Source organism: Cryptomeria japonica, chromosome 6 (assembly GCF_030272615.1).
Source record: "Cryptomeria japonica chromosome 6, Sugi_1.0, whole genome shotgun sequence".
Lineage (NCBI taxonomy): Eukaryota > Viridiplantae > Streptophyta > Pinopsida > Cupressales > Cupressaceae > Cryptomeria > Cryptomeria japonica.
The window spans coordinates 399314592-399335968 of NC_081410.1; the positions used below are offsets into that span (position 1 = coordinate 399314592).

The 21377-nt window shown below is 36.7% G+C and overlaps 1 protein-coding gene across 1 annotated transcript in view; it reads left to right on the plus strand.

Moving 5' to 3' along the window:
• The first annotated feature begins 12595 nt into the window (after positions 1-12595).
• LOC131065820 (GRF1-interacting factor 1) overlaps positions 12596-21377 on the plus strand; it is a 73893-nt gene continuing 65111 nt past the window's right edge. Inside the window, exon 1 of the mRNA XM_058000458.2 lies at positions 12596-12959. Within this exon, the coding sequence (XP_057856441.1) occupies positions 12876-12959 (84 nt within the window). The 5' untranslated portion in view covers positions 12596-12875. The remainder of the gene's footprint in view (positions 12960-21377) is intronic.

Consider the following 21377-nt stretch of genomic DNA (forward strand, 5'->3'; position numbering starts at 1 on the left):
CTTCTATCAATTTCCTCTTCATATTTTCCCAAGCTCGTTACTCCTATCTTAGTTTTTCTACTTTTTTTCATGTTGATATCCAATTTCCTTCAAAATTCATCTCTTTAACCTGGCTAACGTCCACCTGAACTCTTTCTTGCAACATTACTTCACTCATATTTCTTTGCGACTCCTCATCATTAAGAGATTTTCCAATTCAAACCCTTAATTAACAATGACCAGTTTGTCTAGTCAAAATGCATACTCATTAAAAATTTTAGCTTCTATTACACCACTCCGATTCAGATTTTGATCTACAATCCCTCCTCTATTTGCCAAATGCCACCTCTGGTAACACTCAGGTCACTTTCATTCGGTTCTCTCAGTTACCACCTTAAGGAACAAGACACCCTTAATCGACTTACTGTCTTGGAGAACTCTCTATTATCCCTGATTATGTATTGTGTCATTATAAATTGGGATCTTGTAGTCGTAACAAAGATGCAATCAAACAAACTAGATCATTATTCAAATGCCCTTGGTAGTGAAGTGTCATCATCCTTGCAGGCATTACTGTTTGTTTGTGCAAATGGGTTTTGTATATGGAGGCGATCCACAATATCTCTATTCAAAGCAGTATTACTAAGCCCCACAACACAATCCGCATTAAGAATCAATCTCTCGAGAGTCAAAAAGACAGTTGTAAGGCTGAACAAACATCGTTGGTTTCCATCTGGTTTGGAAAGAGACCATATATCAATATTTGTACTGGTTTTCTTTTATTGGTCATTGAAAGATAGAATCGCATTAATGAACTAGTTCCTCCGGCTATAACCATAGCATATCTTCAGTGTCACGTTGTCATCAAACTGTGCCCACATATTAAATAGTAGATTGACCGACACCTTGCTTTTCTTTACAACTCATATCTTTTCAACTTCATCTTCTTTAAGTTAAAGTGACCTTTGGAAATCTAAGATATTTCAAATCAGTACGCAGTTGGGATATTGTTGTAGATAATATGTTGTGTATTATTTTATTTTTCCCATATTGTTGTAGATAATATGTTGTGTATTATTTTATTTTTCCCTCAGTTTTTATTTGTTGAGTGGGTTCTAGGGAGGCGTCCTTATATCTAATTTCATACATCTACATATTTTAAATGGTACATCTGATTGTGATGTTTTTTTTGGTTGTCTCCACATCATGTGACTTAACTATTTATAGCTATTGTTTTGTCTTATGGGTAGTAATGATGCATGTTGTGGGATCTGTTATGTGTGTAAGGGTCCAAAAGTACACATTTCAAAGTGCCTCTTGATACCTGCTTAAAAGACCCCAATAATCGTGCACTTAATATTGCCAATACTTTTGCACAAATGCCCTAGTAGTCACAATCTATGAGTACCAATAAAGATGCACAAATGGACCAATTATGATAAAAAAAAATGCTAAAAATGAGTGGCTATTGGTACATGTGAAATTTATTAATAGACTTTTAATTATTTATTTTTTTATTTTTTTAATGTTAATTGGAAGTTTGGGTGTGCAAGGAGTGAACGATTATTGGAATATGAACATACTTGATGCTCTTCCCCTAATAGTTGTTATAGTATTTGTTAATTTAATGTTTAATATATTTAATATGAAAATGTAACTTTAAAATTGTTAAGTTTCAATGTAATATTCTAATATTTAAGTTCAAATATTTTAAATTCAAATAGATAGCTAAAAACTAATTAGATAAGATTAACATAAATGGTAATTAATTATAAAGTTAGAAAAAAAAGATAAAAAAATGATAAAGATGATATTTCATTCAATTATGAGTAACCATCATCAACACTAACAACTATTGATATGATATTATTAAAAATATTAACTAATAGATTAACAAATGTTATAATGACTATTACTGAAATATACAGTGACTACACATCTTATATTAACTATTCAAGTTCCTTGTTGAGGACTGGTCTAATGTTCTTCACCAGACTAGTTGCAAGTTTATGGATGGTAGCTAGGATTTTTTTTACTTTAATTTTTGTTGTTGATGTTGTTTGTGGCTACAAAAGGCCCTTTGTTAAGACTGTTACTTACATTGATACTGCTTATGTTTATGACCATAAGTGGCCTTGATACTGCTTATGTTTATGACCATAGGTGGTGTGGTGTTAAGACTCTAAGTAGGAGTGATAGATTGTTGGACAAGTATTCCAAAGATATTAGCTCTCTTTATATGCTATTGATGGGTAGTTTTTGATATTAGCTGGTTATTAATGTGCAGCTATTGCTCGTATTGTTAACTTTATGTCTGCTGCTATTTATAAGAACAACACTCTTGTAAATTGCTTTCTAATATAAAAACATACTTTGGTATGCCTACCTTATCCAACTTTATGAATGAATGAATGAATGCTTTTAATAACGTCCACAAGGCCAAACAACCTATGGGACCCATGGGTAGCCAACAAAAGAAGAGTATGCAAAGACCAAAGAACAATCCGTTAAACCTCCTTTTCCATTTCCTTCTGCATCTTGGATCTTAAACTGTGTAACTTGATCAATAAATCTGCAACTCTTGTTATCTTTGTTAGTCCCAACCGGTGCTGAGAGGGGAGGGGTGAATCAACACTTTACCGGTTTTAACCAATTGAAACTTTTACTTTAAGTTTGAACTAATTTACCATTCATCAATGTAAACATTTATTGTAGAAGATTAAGCATACATGAAAAGATACACAATGCCACACAGATTTATCTCATGGAAACCCAATAGGGAAAAAACCATGGTGTGAGTAGGAACTCTCAAAATTTGTACTCTTTTGGAGTACGCTCGGTTAAGAGCCATCCCTGTTAGGAGATTACAAAGACACTGTTAGGTGCCACCCGGTTAAGAGATTTTGTTCAAGGCCAGTTAGTGCCTTTACCTGTTAAGAGTAGCCTGGTTAAAGGACTTAAGAACATCAATTAAGATGTCACCCGGTTAAGAGATTTTTACAATGGGACCTGTTAAAGTCCACCCGGTTAAGGGATTTATGTTGCAATTGTTAGAAAGCAACAGATGGATGATCTGCTAAAATTGCTACTCATTAGCCTGATCAGATCACACTGAAGAATCACATTAGGTCTGCATCGGTTGTGTCTGTTCTACACAACTCTGATTTCCTAAATGCACTTTCAACTCTACCTTCTGCCAATTTGTTGATCCTTGGATATCACAATGTTGGTCTTCTATCACTTGAGTCACCACTCTATGAAACTCCACTCTACCGGTCCTCTGTCACTCGACTCAACAGTCTCTTAAACTCTCCCATGTCCATTTTCACAGTATCTTCATTCACCTCGACAACAACCATCTCAAGAATGAGATATGTGTATTTATAGACCCTTTAGTCTATCGCCAACTTTCCCTCCAAAACATTCCTTTCAAAATTCCATTATCATGCCTTAAATCACGTCTCTGAAAAATATTATAGGAATCTCTGTCAATACAGTTGAACATGCCGATAAGTCCACCGATTGACTGGAGAAGACTCCTGATTTGGCTAAATGTAACTGAATGTTACCAGTTTGTCGGTTATAGACTCTTCAGGTGAACCGATCAAAATCTGTCTAGCCGGTTTCCTCCTGAATGTTGGTCTATTATTTGCTTAGCCGATGGACCTCTTCTGTGCCGATCTACTCACCACTACCCCGTCTACTTACTGCTTGCCGGTCTACTCACTACTGGCCAGTCTACTCACTGCTTGCCGATCTACTCACTGCTTGCTGGTGCACTCACTGTTTATCCTGTTTACTTATTGCTTAGCCGGTTGACCTTAGTATCCTAGTCTACTTACTACCGATGGACCGTGAAGACTAAGGAGATGATGTTGCCAACAATGACAACCATATCATTTACCAGTCATACAAAATAGTATCAGAATGCCAACAATATTATCTTCTTCAAATAAGCTACTCAAGGTGTTTATATTTAGCATGTCAATGTAGCGAATTCAGATACCATTGTAAGCTGGACAATCCATGATATAGTGCCATTCTGTCTCCACAACCCCTTCGGTGCAATATCTACATTTTCTATCTACCCACTCCTCTTTAGGTATCATCCATCTCCCAATTTCACACCTAAGTTGATGTGAACTAGTCCTGATTTGAGCAATTGACATTTTTGCTTTTCATTTTATATCCATTCCAATGTAATTCTTTTGTGTATGGTCACGTGTAGGATTGGAATTTTTGATATAATAATCCTTTTTTCTCCCAAGTTGTCCTATCCACATGTTTTCTCTAAACTTTCCTTGCACACACTTTTTTATTTCCTTTTTGTTATTTGGGCAATCACTTATGCTAATACTCAATTTGTTCATCCACTTAATGTTTTGCTTCATCCATGTTTTCTACTCTTTTTAAATAACTTAGTAACAGGGTCATAATTGCCGCCTAAATAGGGAAAGCCCCTGGAACAAATGATTTAATCTTGAGACTATATTAAGTGTTTTTGTAATCTCTCTATCCGTCTCCATTTACTTTCTGAAGTGTTGCTACCTGTTGTGACCATTTCACACATCGCCCCATTAAAATGGGGACCCCCTCTTTTTGCTCGTGTTGCCTGTTCTTTTTCTCTTCTTTTTAGGGTTTTGGTAGTTTGTCAGTTGTCTGGATTTAGGGTCAAGCCTTAGGGTTTCTGTTTTGTCGTTTTCAGGCCAAAGTCCAGTCAGTCTTGAGAGCTTTTTTGAGCTTCCTCTCGCAGGATGCAATTTTGAATAAAGTGAATTCGCCAAAGGCTAAGTAAGTTGGTCTAGTTTCAATTGGAATTTTGAGTGCAACTCTGATAATTTGCCTAAGTGTTGATGATGAGATTTTGATTTTTTGTCCGATTGAGTAATTTTGACCAATTTTTGAGAATTTTGATAATTAATCCCGGGCATTGGAAATGACTTGTTTTTACCTTGTGAAGTGATCAAAATCCCAAAATCTTGATATTTTGGCCTGTAGGAGCAAAATCGCTCCTGTCCCTCAGTGAAGGACCGGGGCTCGTTTTCAAAAATCTTACTGTCCCTGCAGGATCAAGATGATCTTTCGAGTGGAAGTGGTAAAGGGAGGCATGATCTTTTCGTTGAATATAATTTGAAGAATTTCATGAACACGGAAATGCTCCAGGAGTAAAAATCGCTCCTGTCCCTCAGTGAAGAACCGGAGCTTAAAATCAAACATTGCCTTGTCCTTGCAGGATTTGAACAACTTGATGATTTGAAGAGATCAAAGGAGATATGTTTTATCAATTGAATATAACTTGAAGTGCCTTCGTGAAGGAAAACGGACCAAAAATGCAAAGTTCGCTCCTGTCCCTCAGTCAGGGACCAGGGCGAAATTCAATGTAGCTCCCGTCCCTCTCCCAGGGACCAGAGCGAAATTCTTCATAGGGCAAAATTCAGGCAAAAGCAAGCAAGTTTTGAGTTTGAAGGCAAGAAAGGAGGATGAAATGAACCCGTTGAATACAAATTGAAGATTACAAGACATCAATAGGAGACTCAAATTGGCCTAGGCGCTCCTGTCCCTCACCAAGGGACCAGAGCGATTTTTGCCTTAGGACAATTCCTCGCCAAGTTTGAACAAACTCCCAGCCAAAGATGAAGGGAAGGGGACACAATGAGTCCATTGAAGATAAATTTTGAAGTTAGCAAGTTGTGATGGAGCCTACAAGTAAAAATTCGCTCCTGTCCCTCAGTCAAGGACCAGGGCGAGATGTTTGTTATTATGTCTTTCACTCAAGTTCAAACCACTCCAAGTCAAGGTGAAAGGTGGCAAGGACGTTTTGAAGCGTCTTGACGAAGAACGAAGTATCAAAGGTTGCCAATGTTGGGAGAATTGCACCAAATATCCAAGATCGCTCCTGTCCCTCAGTCAGGGACCAGAGCGAAATTCCTATGAAGGCTTGGGTGTTGAAGGTTTATCAAGTTTCAAGTGTCCAAGAGGGATCAAAGGACCTCATTCTACATGGTGAAAGTGATTGCAAGTTGATACAAACAAGGTTGAGCCCAAGATGCCCAAATCCGCTCCTGTCCCTCAGTCAGGGACCAGGGCGATATTTACCATATTGGCCAAATCCTTCAAAAATCACGCCAAGTCAAGGTTGTACAAGGTTGCACAGGGTCTAAGGCGTCTTAAGAAGATGATATGCAAAGAAATCAAACGTCAAAAGGTGATCAATTGAGCCAAGGAGACAACATCGCTCCTGTCCCTCAGTCAGGGACCAGGGCGATTTTCACAAGATCATCCATTTTCCTTCAAAATCATGACAAGGCAAGGATACATAAGATCAAGGATATCGTTTGGAAGGCAATGAACAAGAAACAAAGGTTACAAAACGACAAATTTAGGCTAAGATACAAGGTTCGCTCCTGTCCCTCACCAAGGGACCAGGGCGATAATCCTCCAAGCATCAAAGTGCCTTGTTAACGACAAGTAGAACAAGCATGGAACGAAAGGATAACGTTGTTTCTCCCTCATAATGAAATTTGGTGATCATAGAAACGAAGGTCAAGGAGAAAACACATAATTCGCTCCTGTCCCTCACCAAGGGACCAGGGCGATAATGGTCATAAAAGGCACTCATCCACAAAACCAAGTTAATCAAGTTTGAAATTCGTAGCAAAAATGCCAGTTTCAACATGAAGATGGAGGTTTCGAACGTCAAAAGCACGAGATTCCAGGCTAAAATGGTAATTCGCTCCTGTCCCTCAGTCAGGGACCAGAGTGATAATGGTTTGCATCTTTCCCTCCTCCAATTTTGGCGCTAAACATTTTTTGAATTTTTATTAAATGCTAAAAATCGATAAATTGGAATATTTAATTGATAGCATTTAAAATTTGCGCAAAAAATTTATTTAATTAATTTTGCCTATTTAAAAATCGAAAAAATTAATTATAAAGGCAATTAATTAATTTATTATTATAGAAAATTGGAGCGCTTGGATTCATTTTATAAATGTCGGCCCTTGTTATTTATTTTAAAATCATTTTAATTTCTTTATTTTGGCAAAGTCGGCCTAGAGGTAAATGAGAGGTGAGCGCTTATAAAAGGAGGGTGAAATTTTTCATTTTCACATTATCATTTTATCATCTTTCATATGCGATTTTGGAGAAGTGCGATTGGTATTCAAGTGGAGCGAATTTCCATTCCAAGGAAGGTGCGAACATCATCTTCAAAGGGGAGTGCGAGCTTAGTTTCAAGTGAGGAGAACTTGCCAAAGAATACGTTAAAGGCATCGCAAAGGTGGCGAAGTTGCTAGCTTGAGAGAGATCACGTTAAAGTCACCAAATTTTGATTGTTGCCTAGGCGAATTTCTTGTTTTGCATTTTAGAGTTAAGCTCTCAAGTGAGGTATGGCGATGTGATCCCTTGTTTTAAATTTTGAATTTTGATCGTCATTGCTTCAAATTTTGAATTTTGGGATTTTGAATTTCAATAGCTCAATCGTTTTTTTTTTAGGAAATGATAACTCAAAGACTTATCATGAAGTTTCCTAAAATTAATCTTTAATCTAATCTATGTTATGCATTGCAATATCTAGTTACTTATTATGAAATGTTGTGTAGGTATGGCGACCCCGAAGGCGGGAGCATCCACCAGTCGTCCAGCTCTCATGAAGGAAGATCAAAGGACCGAAGAAGTGGAGACCAAGATCGTGTCTAAGTGGAACAACATTGGAGATACCAACTTGGGCAACTTCAGTACGAAGAAGTTTCGAGAGGTCCCTTACATTGGCAAGCCATCACCTGTCGCCCAGAGGATAATTGAAAGTGGCATCATTAAGGCGGTCGGCTTCCCTCCAGCAGTACAGTGTCATGAGTTGATGATCGAGTGCGCTCGTCATTATGATCGTCAATCCAGAACGATCGTGTCCAAGGAAGGAAACACTTTAGCTTATCTTTCAGAGGAAGCTATAGGTGAGGCTTTCCATCTTCCAGAGCACAGAGATATGGTCTACAAGAGCATAGAAGGAGCCACGTCCATGTACGAAGATGATCCAGATGCTTGCCTAAGCATCATCAACGAGAACTGGTTACTCAAGAGTCGTCCTCACCTGAGCAAGATACCGAACACACCACACAGGATTGATTTCCAGGAGGAGTACAGAGATTTGATTACAATGCTCAACCGAGTCACAGGTGCACCTCAAGCTTTTTACTTTGAAAAATGGATGTTCTACTTCATCCAGGTGATAGTTCAGGGTAAAAGAACAATACATTGGGCTAGAATGATTAGCCATTGCTTGGACGTACAGTTGAGGAGACTCAAGGCTACCAAGTCCTTCCACATGAGTTCATACGTCATCTATGCCTTGATCAGGAGCTTTGAGTACGCAGGACTACCTCACAGAGGAGTGATTGGAAGAGGACCCGGCGAGGTCAGAGTTTGTGATTCCTATGTTCACTTGCATCATCCACCAGGAAGCAACTACAAGTTAGTTAATGATACCTTCACTATGAACATCACAAGGACGTTGCAAGGCGGGATTCACAACAGATTATCTCAGGATGCACAGGAACTAGTAAAGAGGTACGGTGCTTGGTTTATCCAATTTCCAAAGTTTACTTATATCAGAGTTCATGGATGTCCTTCACCTCCATACATGTTGCCGAGATATCCGACAGACAGAATAGTGTTACTTGAGGTAACAAGACAGTTGGTAGCTTATGCGAAGGCGTTCAGACACAGGCATGGGAATGGAGTTCCGGTACCTATCATATTGGGCAATTCAGTTGAGGTATGTCCTAATGCTTTAGCCATGGATGATGCAGAGAAGGAGTTAGCTTTGTATTCTTTTTCATTCTTTGGCTTGAGAGAGAACTTTGATCCACATGGATATATAGAGGAGACAGTCGGTAGGAAGTTTAAGCATGAGTTTCAGATAGAAGATTTTATGATGAATCTCATAGACGATCTTGAAGTGAAAAGAAAGATGCATTCTAGATCGCCTTTGGATTTCATCAGGAAATGCAGGATTTACAGAGTGGCCGACCAAGCTTAGGACAGTGGTAGACATCTCCAGTCATCCTATGATCGAGAAAGCAAATCAGTAAGGTTAGATTGGAATGAGCCCGAGGTTGTGGATCTAGACGCTTTGATGGCTCCAGTCTTGTCTTGTACTCGCAGATGGGTTGATGTGCAACATCAGAAGTTGAGAGAGCAGGCCATAGCTATGACTTTCACCTTGGAGGAGAGACCAGCTGAAGGAGGAGCAAGTGTAAGCGAGGGCAATCCTAATCCTAGAAATTCAAGTGAAGGCAATCTTCGAAGTGTAAGTGAAGGCAATATCCATCCAAGAGGCTCGAAGAGGAAAGAGAGACCTGGAAAGAGAGAATCTTCCAAGAAGAAGCAAGAGGCCAGCCGAGATCGTTCATCCGGTACATCTTCTCGACAAGAGAAAAGGACACTTGAAGTAGAGGAGTCTATGGAGTCAATGGTACAAAATGATAAAGAAGGACGGGTACCTCAAGGGTCACCAAGTGGATCTCTCCAAGATTATGAGTTACATGAAGACAAGAACAATGACGAGGTAACATCCCCTCCTAGAGAAGAAGAAGCAATGCATAAGGAGATACAAGTTAAAGAGACAAGATCGGCTATCCCAGATTGGTTGAAGGAAAGATTAACGAAGGTGATTGTGATCGAGGACGAAGACAATGTGATTGATTTAGAGAGCCTTGTTGGACATTCCCAGGAAGTGACAGAGAAGAGAAAGGTTACCAAGATGTCCAAGATGATTAGAGATGAGACTGGATCCAGAAAATTACAGATAGCTACACCGTCCGTGGACAAGTACGAAGGTGAGATCCTAGCAGAGGAATATGATATAGAGACATTTGAGCTAGGTCCATCCACAGCCGACCAGACACTAGATGATGCCACCGATTCATTTGAGGCATTGAAAGATAAGCTTAGGGAAGAAATGGAGAAGAGTAGAAAGCTTGAGAGAGAGGTCGGTGCATGGAGAACATATTTCAGCCATCTCAATCAGCCTTTAGGACGTCAGGATCCAGCAAGATCACCCATACAGGCACTTCCCCTTCAATCAATTGGTGAGGCAGAGAGATTCAGAAGTATGGTCCAGCATATGAGTACTTGGATGGATAAATCTCATACAGTCGCCATGGAATTTGCAACAAGGATGATGCAGACCATTCACCGAGCTATTCAGGTTCTTGAGATCATCCACAACTTGATGATAACTGTAGCTGCTTTTGCTCATACCAAAGATGTTATCATCCCTGTCTTGCGAGTAATCAGACAAACATCAAGGAAGGTCTTAGCGCAAGAAAAGATCATGGATGGAGGACCTCACAGTTTACTTCAATGGTCAACCTTACTCCAGATGAAGGAAGTTCTCTTCGAGGACATCAGTACTAGATGCAGTCATGTTGAGGAGGTGATCAACCCGATCCAGGACAGAGTATTTGAGGTACTACGTACCATTCTTGGCAGGAGGATCGAAGTTGAGACAGATGTGGATTTGCAGGAATTGGAAGATAGAATCAAGGTCATCTTTTGCAAGGACGCTAATATCACAGATGAGCAACAGGACCAGATGTTTGCTACCATGCTCTTGATTGAAAAGACTAAGGAACTTGAACCTACATGGGACACAGCTCTTCTAGATGCATTTGATCAGGTCATCCACTTGGAAGAAAGAATGAAGAATCTTCCCGAGATTCCAATTGCTGAGATCGAAGGAATCATATCAAGATTCATTGCATATGCTAAAAAGGAGCATTGGAAAGGGAATAAGATTCTAGATGAGAGGTTGTTATAGATGACATGGCATCTTAATTGTCATTGGTCTATGTCTCCTAGGTTTTTGTGCCAAATTTAATATTTGGCTATACATTTAATATTGTTCAGTAAAAAGGAGGCTATTTGTAACAAACCCTAATTAGGGTTTAGGTGTCATAATTTTGGCCATTGATCTTCTTTTTGATCTGGACCGTTCATTGTAATTGAGGATGCTATTTATACCCTCATTTCATTTCATTTCATTTTGTCAATTAGAAATAGCTAGAGAATCAGAGAGTTAGAAATTATTAGAGAGATTAGAGTTTAGAAGCAATTTACTTTTGTAGCAAGATTGAGCTTTGAGAAAGGAATTCAAGCAATTGTTGTATATGATGGCTTTGAGATCAATGAAATATTGAAGTTATGGTGTTTTGTTGCAATTCTCTTAGTTATCTTCATGGTTGTTCATTTTTCTTGAACCATTCTCAATCAAAGTAGTGTGTTAATTCGAAGGACAAAGTGTTGGACTTGATCTTTGGTAGGATTCGCTTTCCAAACCAATAGCTTCTTGCTAATTGTAGGAACGCCTTGCGTGGTCGACTGGAGATATTTGAATCACTTAAATCTTCAATCGTTATTGTATCTTGGATATGTACCTTCGTGGTAGTGTCTTTGATCTTTGATGTATTGAAAATCATTTGTTACCTTAGAAGATCGCATCAATTTCAATTGAGTTGTTAATTTATGGCAAAATTGAAGTTGGTAGAATCTCACCAAGTCTTGTCCACATCAAGTCATTCTTAGGGTTAGACTAGATTAGACCTCTTGCAAACCCTATCCTTTTGATATTTTTGAAAAGCTTGTTTAGTTTAGCAAAAAACTTCGGCAACGTAAGGCCCCTTGATGACACAGCAATCACAACGACCACTGGTGCTTATCTACACATAAAGACCCTACTAAAAGAACATTGGAGTCATCCTAACTGATCCTTCTTGCAAAATCTTCAGCAGTTAGCGACTTTATTCAAGAGAGGATAAGGTACCTTTAGGTATTTTATTCTGTGTATGATTGTGTACAAAATACACGTCAACACTACCCCATACCTCACAACCATATAAGACCACTAGAACCACAAGAATGCTAAAGAGAGTCTTTTTAGTTATCCAGTCCCATAGCTTAGCTCTTCTACATCTATTTTGCAATGAGTATAAGGCTTTCCATCCTCCTTGGATCCTTTTCACTCTGCATATTTCCCAACTGAGTTTATTGTGGAAATTAAGGCCAAGGTATTTAAATTATTGGCCATTTGTAATGGGCTGCCCTCAAAAACAAATTCTCTACAAACCTTCTTTCTCTTCAAGGTAAAGATCATGATCTTAGTTTTGCTAGTGTTTACTTGCATCCCTACCTCATGGCAAAAAATGATCTCATCAAAAATAAATCAACTAAATATTTAGACTGAAATGGTCTCACCAAAGAGAAGTCAACTAAAGATTTAAGTAGACACCTCTAAAAAATGAAAAATCATATTTCTCAAGAAGATAAATCAACTAAATATTTAGAATGAAATGGTCTCACCAAAGATAAATCAACTAAAGATTTAAGTAAACACCTCTAAAAAATGAAAAGTCATATTCAATTTAAATATACCAATACCAACTCCTTTATCACAAATGTACAAATTAAATGTAAGACTATTATCTTAAAAAGACAAAATATCAAAACGAGTACACTACAAATGCAGGAAAAGTTGCACTTTTAATCTTTAAAATAGATTAAATTTTTGGTAATAGATTCCATGCTTTAATGCAATGTTTTCTTACATTTCCTTTTCATCAATTAATTTTGTCGCCACATACAGACCAATTCTGATTCCTGCCTGGCGTCTTCGCATTAATCTTTGTACCTCTGAATACTGTGCCGCTGTTTCCTCGTCCCCTATACGGCCTGCGCGTCACTTATTTCAAACAGTCCTTGCCCACATATACTCTTCCCACGTGACCGTGGGGCTGTAATGGATCCACTTGTCTGAAGCGACATCCCAAGCTGAGGAAGGAGCGGAGCCGAAAGAAGCAGCAGCAGAAGAAATTCAGTGAGAGACAGAAAGGGGAAGGAAAATGCAGCAGCATCTCATGCAAATGCAGCCGATGATGGCAGCAGCTTACGCTTCTAACAACATTACCACTGATCACATTCAAAAGGTAATGAAAACATCAAATTACTGCCAACTTAAAATGATCTTTTCACTCCTGAAACTCTGAGGATTAACATAGCTATCGAGGCTTTAGTAGCCCATCTCTAGGGTTTCAATGCCTTAGGGTTTTATATGTTGAACTTATTTCTTGTTAACGTAGGACTGCAGTCGGATGGGCCCTATTTGGCTCTATTATTTTATTTAAGGAAAAAACATAGGGCCCATGTGGAGGAAGATGCCATGTGACTTGAAGTTTGATTCTTCTAACTCTTTTCTTTAACAAAGTCTGATTTTTTTACTTTAATTTTGTTCAGAAGCACCCTTATTTTCCCAATTCATGCTTCTCCAAGTTTGTATTGTTTATGTACTCACGGGTCTTTAAAGAGGGTGGGTATAAAGCCTGTTTGTAGACCGTCCAAGTAATAAGCTAGTCCATGGGGCTGTCAGATATGATATTTGTAGATCAGCAGTTTCATTTTTATCAATTTCCCTTTTTTTCCTCCTGTTAATTGGTAAGAGCTCATACCCCTCGTCTAACTTGATGTATGAGAGTCTGCATTATTATGCATATAATACCATTTGGCACAGAAATGCTTTCCAAGTGTTGTCATTTCTGTCAAAATTCAACTGGAACCTGCATTTAGTCACGTCTGGGTTGTGTTATCGCAGCCTTACTAATACAGAGACCATGCTTTGTGGGGATTGAACTGGGGTCATCATCATGACATTAGCCCTTCCTTATCTAGATGGTAGACCATAAGACCCGGACTTGAGCTTTTATAAAATCTCTGGCTTGCTTCTTTACAAATAAGAAAACCTTGTTATCTTAGTTGATATGCCATTTTGATTTGTTTGGGTTCTATACACTAAATTGGCTAGATATACAAACGTGCACAGATTAACACTCTAGTTTCAAAGGTGCATTGATTTTGTCAATCACTTATTTTTCTAATTATTTTCGATTTTAATGTTTATCAAGTTTTCTCTACTCCTCTCTTTCTTCCCTATTACAAAGCACAAGCAACCTCTAATGCCAGATTACTGCTTGCAAAATGCAAAATGAACTAGGATATTAGAATAGTCAAATTTTGATTGTGGCATTATCGAGTATCGACTGTCAAGTTTAAATAAGTTTATTTATTTATTTTTATCTATGTGCCCATGAGCCCTTATGGTCATTGTCTATGTGGAGCAGTTAAACCCAAACTTTTAAAATGTCCCACATATCTTCATCACTTCAATAATTTTGGGGTAGTTTGTTTTATATTTTTGTGTAAAAAATCTAAAGTTTGCTAATATGTCTGTACCCTCGAGAAAACTAATTTCCTTGTAAGAATCGCCAGTTATACTAAACAGAAGACAAGGTATCGGGTAGAGCATGCTCTCAATGCCTGATTCTATAGTTTTGTATTATTTTTTGTTTATTCTTTGCATTTAAAGATGAATTTTCAATAAGTGTTACCTGGGAGGCAATAAAAAGATTTTTTTTTTTAATTTAATCCTATGGATTATAAACTTACCATTTTTCTGCAGAGAGAAAAGCATTTGGCTTCTAATTCTCTTTGAAGTGATGATATTTTTATTGCCCAAAACAAAAACGATGATGGTGATCAATATTAATGTTCCTCAGACCAAATTGGTCTGTGGAGCACATAAAATTTTATAAAAAATGTCATTTGCTCCTATGCTTGCTGAAAATGTGATATTAAAGTTGCATTTGTTGATGACACTATATTTGAATTCTTACCAATTGAAATAACTTGGAGAGCAAACAATGAATTATACCCAAAATAAGAGAGTTGTCATTACTTTCTTGATTACATGTAAAATGATTTAAGGTTATCTTAATGCATACATACCATATCTTTAGTATTCAGGCCATAAAAGTACTTGAAACATTAAAACATATGTTACTGGAAGTGAGAAACGGAAATTGCACTGGCAATAGAGATTTGATGACAAACGGAATAGTCAAAAGTTGTGTATAAGAAATGGATCTCTTATGCACTTGCCTTTACAAAATTTTGGATTTTTGATGAAGATTCAGTTCACCATACACATTGCTTGCATAATATTTATATTATAAAATTTTATTCCACATAGATGAACATGCCTCTAAATTAAATTTATGTGAAATCAAAAGCATAATAAAAAAATAAAACACCAAGAATATGCTTAATTACTTTAAAATATTTTAAAATGCTTTTAAATTCACTAATTTAAAATAAAATTGTGTTATCATAGTTGCTTGCAATAGTATCTATAATTTAACATTAATGTTTTTTAAAGATAACATCAAAAGTTATCATCCAATTGTAGTTATTCTTCAATATCTTTTTCTATGCTTGGTGTTGAACAAACACTTTTGCTTCCTTGACCTTTCTCCATTCCATATCTAGTTTAACATGCCTGTGCATTCTCTTCAAGTACTTCTATTGATAATTCATCATTTTCTTTATCCATTGAGCCATTGTAGTCCCATATCATATGAGGAACTAATTTGTAACCAATGGAAGCTCAAGATAAAAGATGAAGTTTTGAATGTACATACACAAGATGTTTTGCCTTTTGCTACTTATCCTATTTTGCTTCAAGGAATAGATGAAGGTATAGTCATTCCAATTTTGTTCACATGTAAAGGTGTTAGAACTCTATTGATGTAAAACAAAAGTAAACTAATATTACCTTTTTTAAATAAATTAATAATAAATCTTTCTTACTATGTTTCACCAAGTTTCTAGGATGAGAACAACAAGGGATGTGGAACACGATTGTGTGACGAACATTTTGGGCGGCCATTTTGAAGTGATGACAAGGGAAGGGATGGTTGTTAAAAAAAGGGAAATCATTAAAAATATAGGAAATTTCAAATTTTCATATGAGAACATTGATAAGGTACTCATCATATACATTATTGACCCTAACATACTGTAGATGCAAAAATCAAACCTGAGATCTTATGGGAGAAGATCTAGATGATTCAACATCAAACAATGAAGTTTTCCTGCAAATCACACACATGCAAACCAAAAAGATCTAAACTAACCACATGCATGCTATGATGAAACTACTCCATTGCACTCCTTAAATCAAGGTCTTGTGTTTTTAAGATTTTTGCTTTTAGAAGCACACACAAGAAGCTATGATTTATTGGAGATTTAAAATGCAAACCGAAATAGGCAATGAAAATGAAGAAAGTTTGAGAAATACAAGAACGCAAAAATGAGCTAATTGCTAAGTTGCTAGATTGCTAGATAGCCTCAAATGAGAGAGGGGGCTGGGTTTTTATAGAAGTCCTTAAGGATGAATCCAATATCAAGACAAATGTGGGATAAAGGATTGATGTAAAAATGAAGAGTGTTTATCCCACATGCATTAGATGAGTGAAATAGATAGAGTGGGAATTGATAAATAGGAGATGAAGTTGATAAGTAGGAGATTTGGAAAATAGATTTAATGATAGTATATATTAATGGATTAAATGAAGAATAATATTATAATGAATATTAATGAGATAATGAAGAATAATGAGATAATATATAATGATATGAATATTATAATGAGAAATGGAATAAGGAGGAATAAATAAGAAGAACATTATATAATGAGGATCCAACTGATAATGGAAAAAATTAAGTTTAATTAGGACGACATTTTAATGAATTTTTTTATGTGTTTACACATACCATTAGAGTTGACTTAAGCTTTCACATGAGAGTTGAGAAATGAATCAGCAAAATTTATTTGCTTTCATTGTTAATGTCCATGTATATTATATAAAAATTACAACAAAATGCCCAAAAGTTGGCAGTTTTGAACTACAAATGACAAAAATAGAAAATATGTTGCTTGCCCTAATCAACAAGTACATTGCATCAAAATTGGTGTATGCTAAGTCAATTGCCACTATAAGGGATTGTCTCATTTAATGTAACCACAACCAATCCCTCTTGTGTCACTTCCTCATCAATATGTGTGGCATCTTTGGGATAATTAGGACTTTGTTGATTCTGAAGTTAGAATGAGCCATGCACAACCGCCAACTTCTCTAATTATTGAGAGTCAAGTCTACTAGTCTTGATTGATAATTTGATTATATGAAGTTGTAAGTTGGGTTGAGGAGGAACACTCCTCACAGATGTGTGGGGTTCAAGGGACAAAGCCCCTCACCACCACCCAAATTAAAGCTTTTGAGACAACACAAACTTTTAAAGTGTATGCCATTTTTCATAATTGTATTAGTTTTAAGTTAATGATGTAGTTTTGACGCTCTCTTACCATCTTCTCATTGCCATTCCCTTCCCTTCTCACAATGGTTCTCTTTTTTTTGTATTCCTCCTTACAATTGTTCTCTTCCTTTGTCTTCTTCCTTACCATCCTTGTGGACCACCATCCTTTTTATGTGGTTTTTTATTTAAGAAAATTTCTAGCCATCCCTCGGATAGACCAGATGTCTCTGTCTGCCCATTGCTATGCTTGAAAAATAGTTTTCAGGAAATGTTTACATTTTTTTTACGATTGGGAATAGTAGGGGGGTGTTTTTGAGCTGTCCACATCCTTGAAATTTCCCCTATAGTAAACAGGCTTGAAAACATAGGTGATGTGTCCCTAGGCTACATAGTATATTAATTCAACTATTTTATACCTAAATATTCAAAATTTTACTTGAGATAGCACACATGCCATTTTTCATAATTTATTGCTTATAAGTTAATGTAGTTTTGGTGCTATCTTGCTTTCTTCTCATTGTTGTTCTCTTCTCTTCTCACAGCTATCTTTGTTGTTTTCTTCACAATATGGAAAATGGCAAAATGAGTTTGCTTTTTGTTTATAGTTGTTAGCGTGGCTTTTTGAGGTTTAGTGTTGGTGTAAAGGGGTGTGAGGGTCCTTGTGGAACCCCCTCCCCCCCTTTTTTTGTGTTTTTTAAAAAGAAAATTGCATTTTATGTCGGCCTAGTTGTCCTTGGAGCGATGTAGATGTCCCTAGCTATCCTTTGCCACATCTTACCATATTTGAAAATAATAGACATTTTGGATATGTTCCATTGAGTCTTTGAATGGGGGGAAGAGGGGACTAGGGCCTAGATTTGGGTATGATACTCAAAAAAATAGTTATAAAAAACGTATAAGAAATAACAAATGAAAATTTGAAATACTCAAACATATTGCATTGAACAATGAAAATACTGAATATTAGTATATTTATATTTTATTCAAAATGATGATTACATTCAAAATTCAAATACAATTGGCCAATGGCCCAATGCCTTTAATCATCATTCATCCCCAAGCCCTGACCAATTGCCTCATCACTCAAATTGCTAGGTTCCTTAAGGTTAAGCTCCTCCAAGCATCTTGTATAGCGTAACTCTACTAGGCCCTTACATGTACCACTTTAAGTTCGATGCATAGATAGCCATGTGAAAACTAGCATTGAGCTTCTCCCATTGATTTTGAATGGTTGGCTGAATAATTTCATTGTAGAATTGGAATGTGACGTCTTTCTCAATGGCTTTCATTTGGCGAAGTATGCTATCAATGTACTTGCATGTATCTTCAAGGTTGGGTGCATTAGCATGCCCATATCTAAGAAATTTGAATACTGGAATGATGATAGCAACGTGTCTCACATCAGCCCAAAAATTATTACTCTTTGCCACTTACTTCACCCTCCTCCCTTGATTAGACTTAGAATTGAGCCATTGATTCCAATCTAATATCATGACCATTAGTTGCAACGCTTCTTGCAACTCAAGCTTCCTGTCCAAGAGAATGGAGTACGATATATATCTAGTCTCTGCAGGTTTCAAAAACTCCTTCATGGAGAAGGTCTTAAAGAGTGTATGTGAAATGTGGTGATTGATCCAATTGTTTTTGCCTATGTCTTTGAGTGCATTATTTATGGCATGCACATATCAAGGAGGCCTCCAAATATGTTTGTAGGTCACCTCAATCAATTTCCCTACAACATTGCATGCAATTGTTGCATCTATTACTACTTGCACCACATTCTTTAGGCCAACCCTTCAATAGTATTTTGAAGAATTTGGAATTGAAAACCAACATCCTTGTAGTGCCTTGAACAATCAATAGCCCTAAGGAAGTAAGGGCTCACTGTAAATGTGACCATAATGTTGATGAATGGATGATGCTTGATGTTCATCTACCCATCCATGATTATGCTACATCCACTAGTGACTTAGGTAGCCTTCATCTTCTCCATTAGAATATTAATCTTGGAATAGTTCTTATCCAAGATTATTGTCCTCAATTTTTCTCCCTTGGTGGCACATATGATGGTCCAACTCATATTTGCCACAAGCTCTTTATGCTATTGGCAAAGAAGAATTTGCCAATGGCATCACTTGTCTCATCCTTATTTTGCACATTAAATAACTTTGCCACCATGTTTGTAACATCACTACTAGCAGTCATTTGACATTGCCCCTTGGCTTTGACTAGATGGAAAAGTAGAATGAGCTTATGGTCGTTGGGAAGTACTAGTATTAGTGGTAGAAGGATAGGGGACACTTGATAGTAGAGTATTGCAATTCCTTACACACATCTACATCCTTGCCTCAAACATGAAGGAGCTGCACACTAACTCTTGTGATGTTGCCTTGCCATTCAAGTTTACAAAAATGGCATCTCCATAGCTTACCACCCCTTGTTGGCCTAGGTTTTTCTTGTAATTTGGTTGCAAATTGTCTTAAAGGGTTCTTATTGAAGGGACCTTGGAAAATTCTTCTAATAATGTGGAAGGGTGATTAAAAGCAACAGTACTAACTCCAACATTCCTCGCCCCCCATCTGCCACATTTGTATTTGGAGTCTTCGATTCAAATCCCATAGGCTTTTCCTTGTTTGAGTCTCTTCATCACCTATATTGTGAGAAACAAAACGCTTAGTGACACTACAAGAAATGGTATTTATGGTTACTAGGAATTTGCATATTCATAATGTCATTAAATTCTGCGTGGGCTCAATACACAAGGATTTTATTTTTGTTTTTCTTACTTTAGGTTGCACGAAGCACCACACAAAAATAGGAATCCTTGGTCTTTAATCTTCATTAAATAAGGATTTTACTTCTGTTTTCTTACTTATGGTTACATGGAATGTAGAAGCAAATGATAAACAAAAGGCGGAATCCTAATTTTACTGTTATTTGAAAATAAAAAAATAAAACCTTAATTAACTATCTAATGATTTATGCAAATTTGCAAATAAATATTTTAAAATTAAATAACTTTAATTTAAAAAATAGATGAGAAAACCTAAAATAGTTTTGTTATGGTTGTAAAGTAAAAATAAATCTTGTAATGTTGTTTTTAGAATTGTCTAACTACTAATTTTCAATAACAACAATTTAACAAACCAATCAATAATAATTATATACAATTCTATGAACAATTTATGATTTTATTATATATTTAAATCAAAACAAACCCATAAAACTATCACATAATCATTGATTTCAGAATTAGCCATTTAGGAATGAACAATCAAAATAAAATCCCAAAAGGTGAAGGCCATCACTTGCCTTGAAAGATTGATGACTCTCGGCTTGAGTTGTGTGTTGAAACTTGAACACACTTGCTTGTACTCTTGCTAATGCTCTCCTGCTTGCTCTTGCTCTTGATATCAGTTTTGCAACTTGCAGCCTTGCTCAATCCTTCCAAGCTTTGGTTGTGATTTAGAGTGAGAATGTGAATTGTGTTATAGTTTTTTTGGAATGCTAAGTGTACGGGTGGGGCCAATAAAGTTTTAGGGTTAGGGTTAGGGGTATGAACCTCAAGAAAAAATGTGGTATTATTTTAAAATTACATTTTAGAGTTGTTTGATGTATTGGACAACTGGAAATCTTAGAGACTACATGAGAGACACTTGGGAGTTTCCCCTACTTCTTGGGGATGTTTGGAAGTTCCCCAACATCTCCAATAGGGGGAGATGCATCAAAGATGTCCTCTCTTTGATGGAGATGTCTCGGGGACGTTTCTTTTTGGTGGTGGCATTGGAAGGATGGTGGTGGAATGTTTTCTAGCCATTCCCAAGTATTGGAGATGCCCTTGCCTTGCGAAACAACAAATTTGAGGGGGGACATGTCCTTGTGGAATATTGCATTTCAAGTTTTTTTTTGTAATTGGGGATGTTAGGGGGACATTTCCGGCATATCCTTATGTTCTTGAAATATCTCCTATAGCAAACATGCCTAAAAACATGGGGCACATATTCTTGCAAATACAAAGAAAATTTGCATTTTGATTTAACTACTATATGGCTAAATATCCAAAATTTTACTTGAGATGACACATGGATTGCAATTTTTTTTAATAATGGCATGTTTGTTGTAGAATTCTCCCAAAATATTTTGGGTTCAAATGCAAAGTCCCCTTTTGTAAATGTCCGATTTTTGCCCTAAAATCA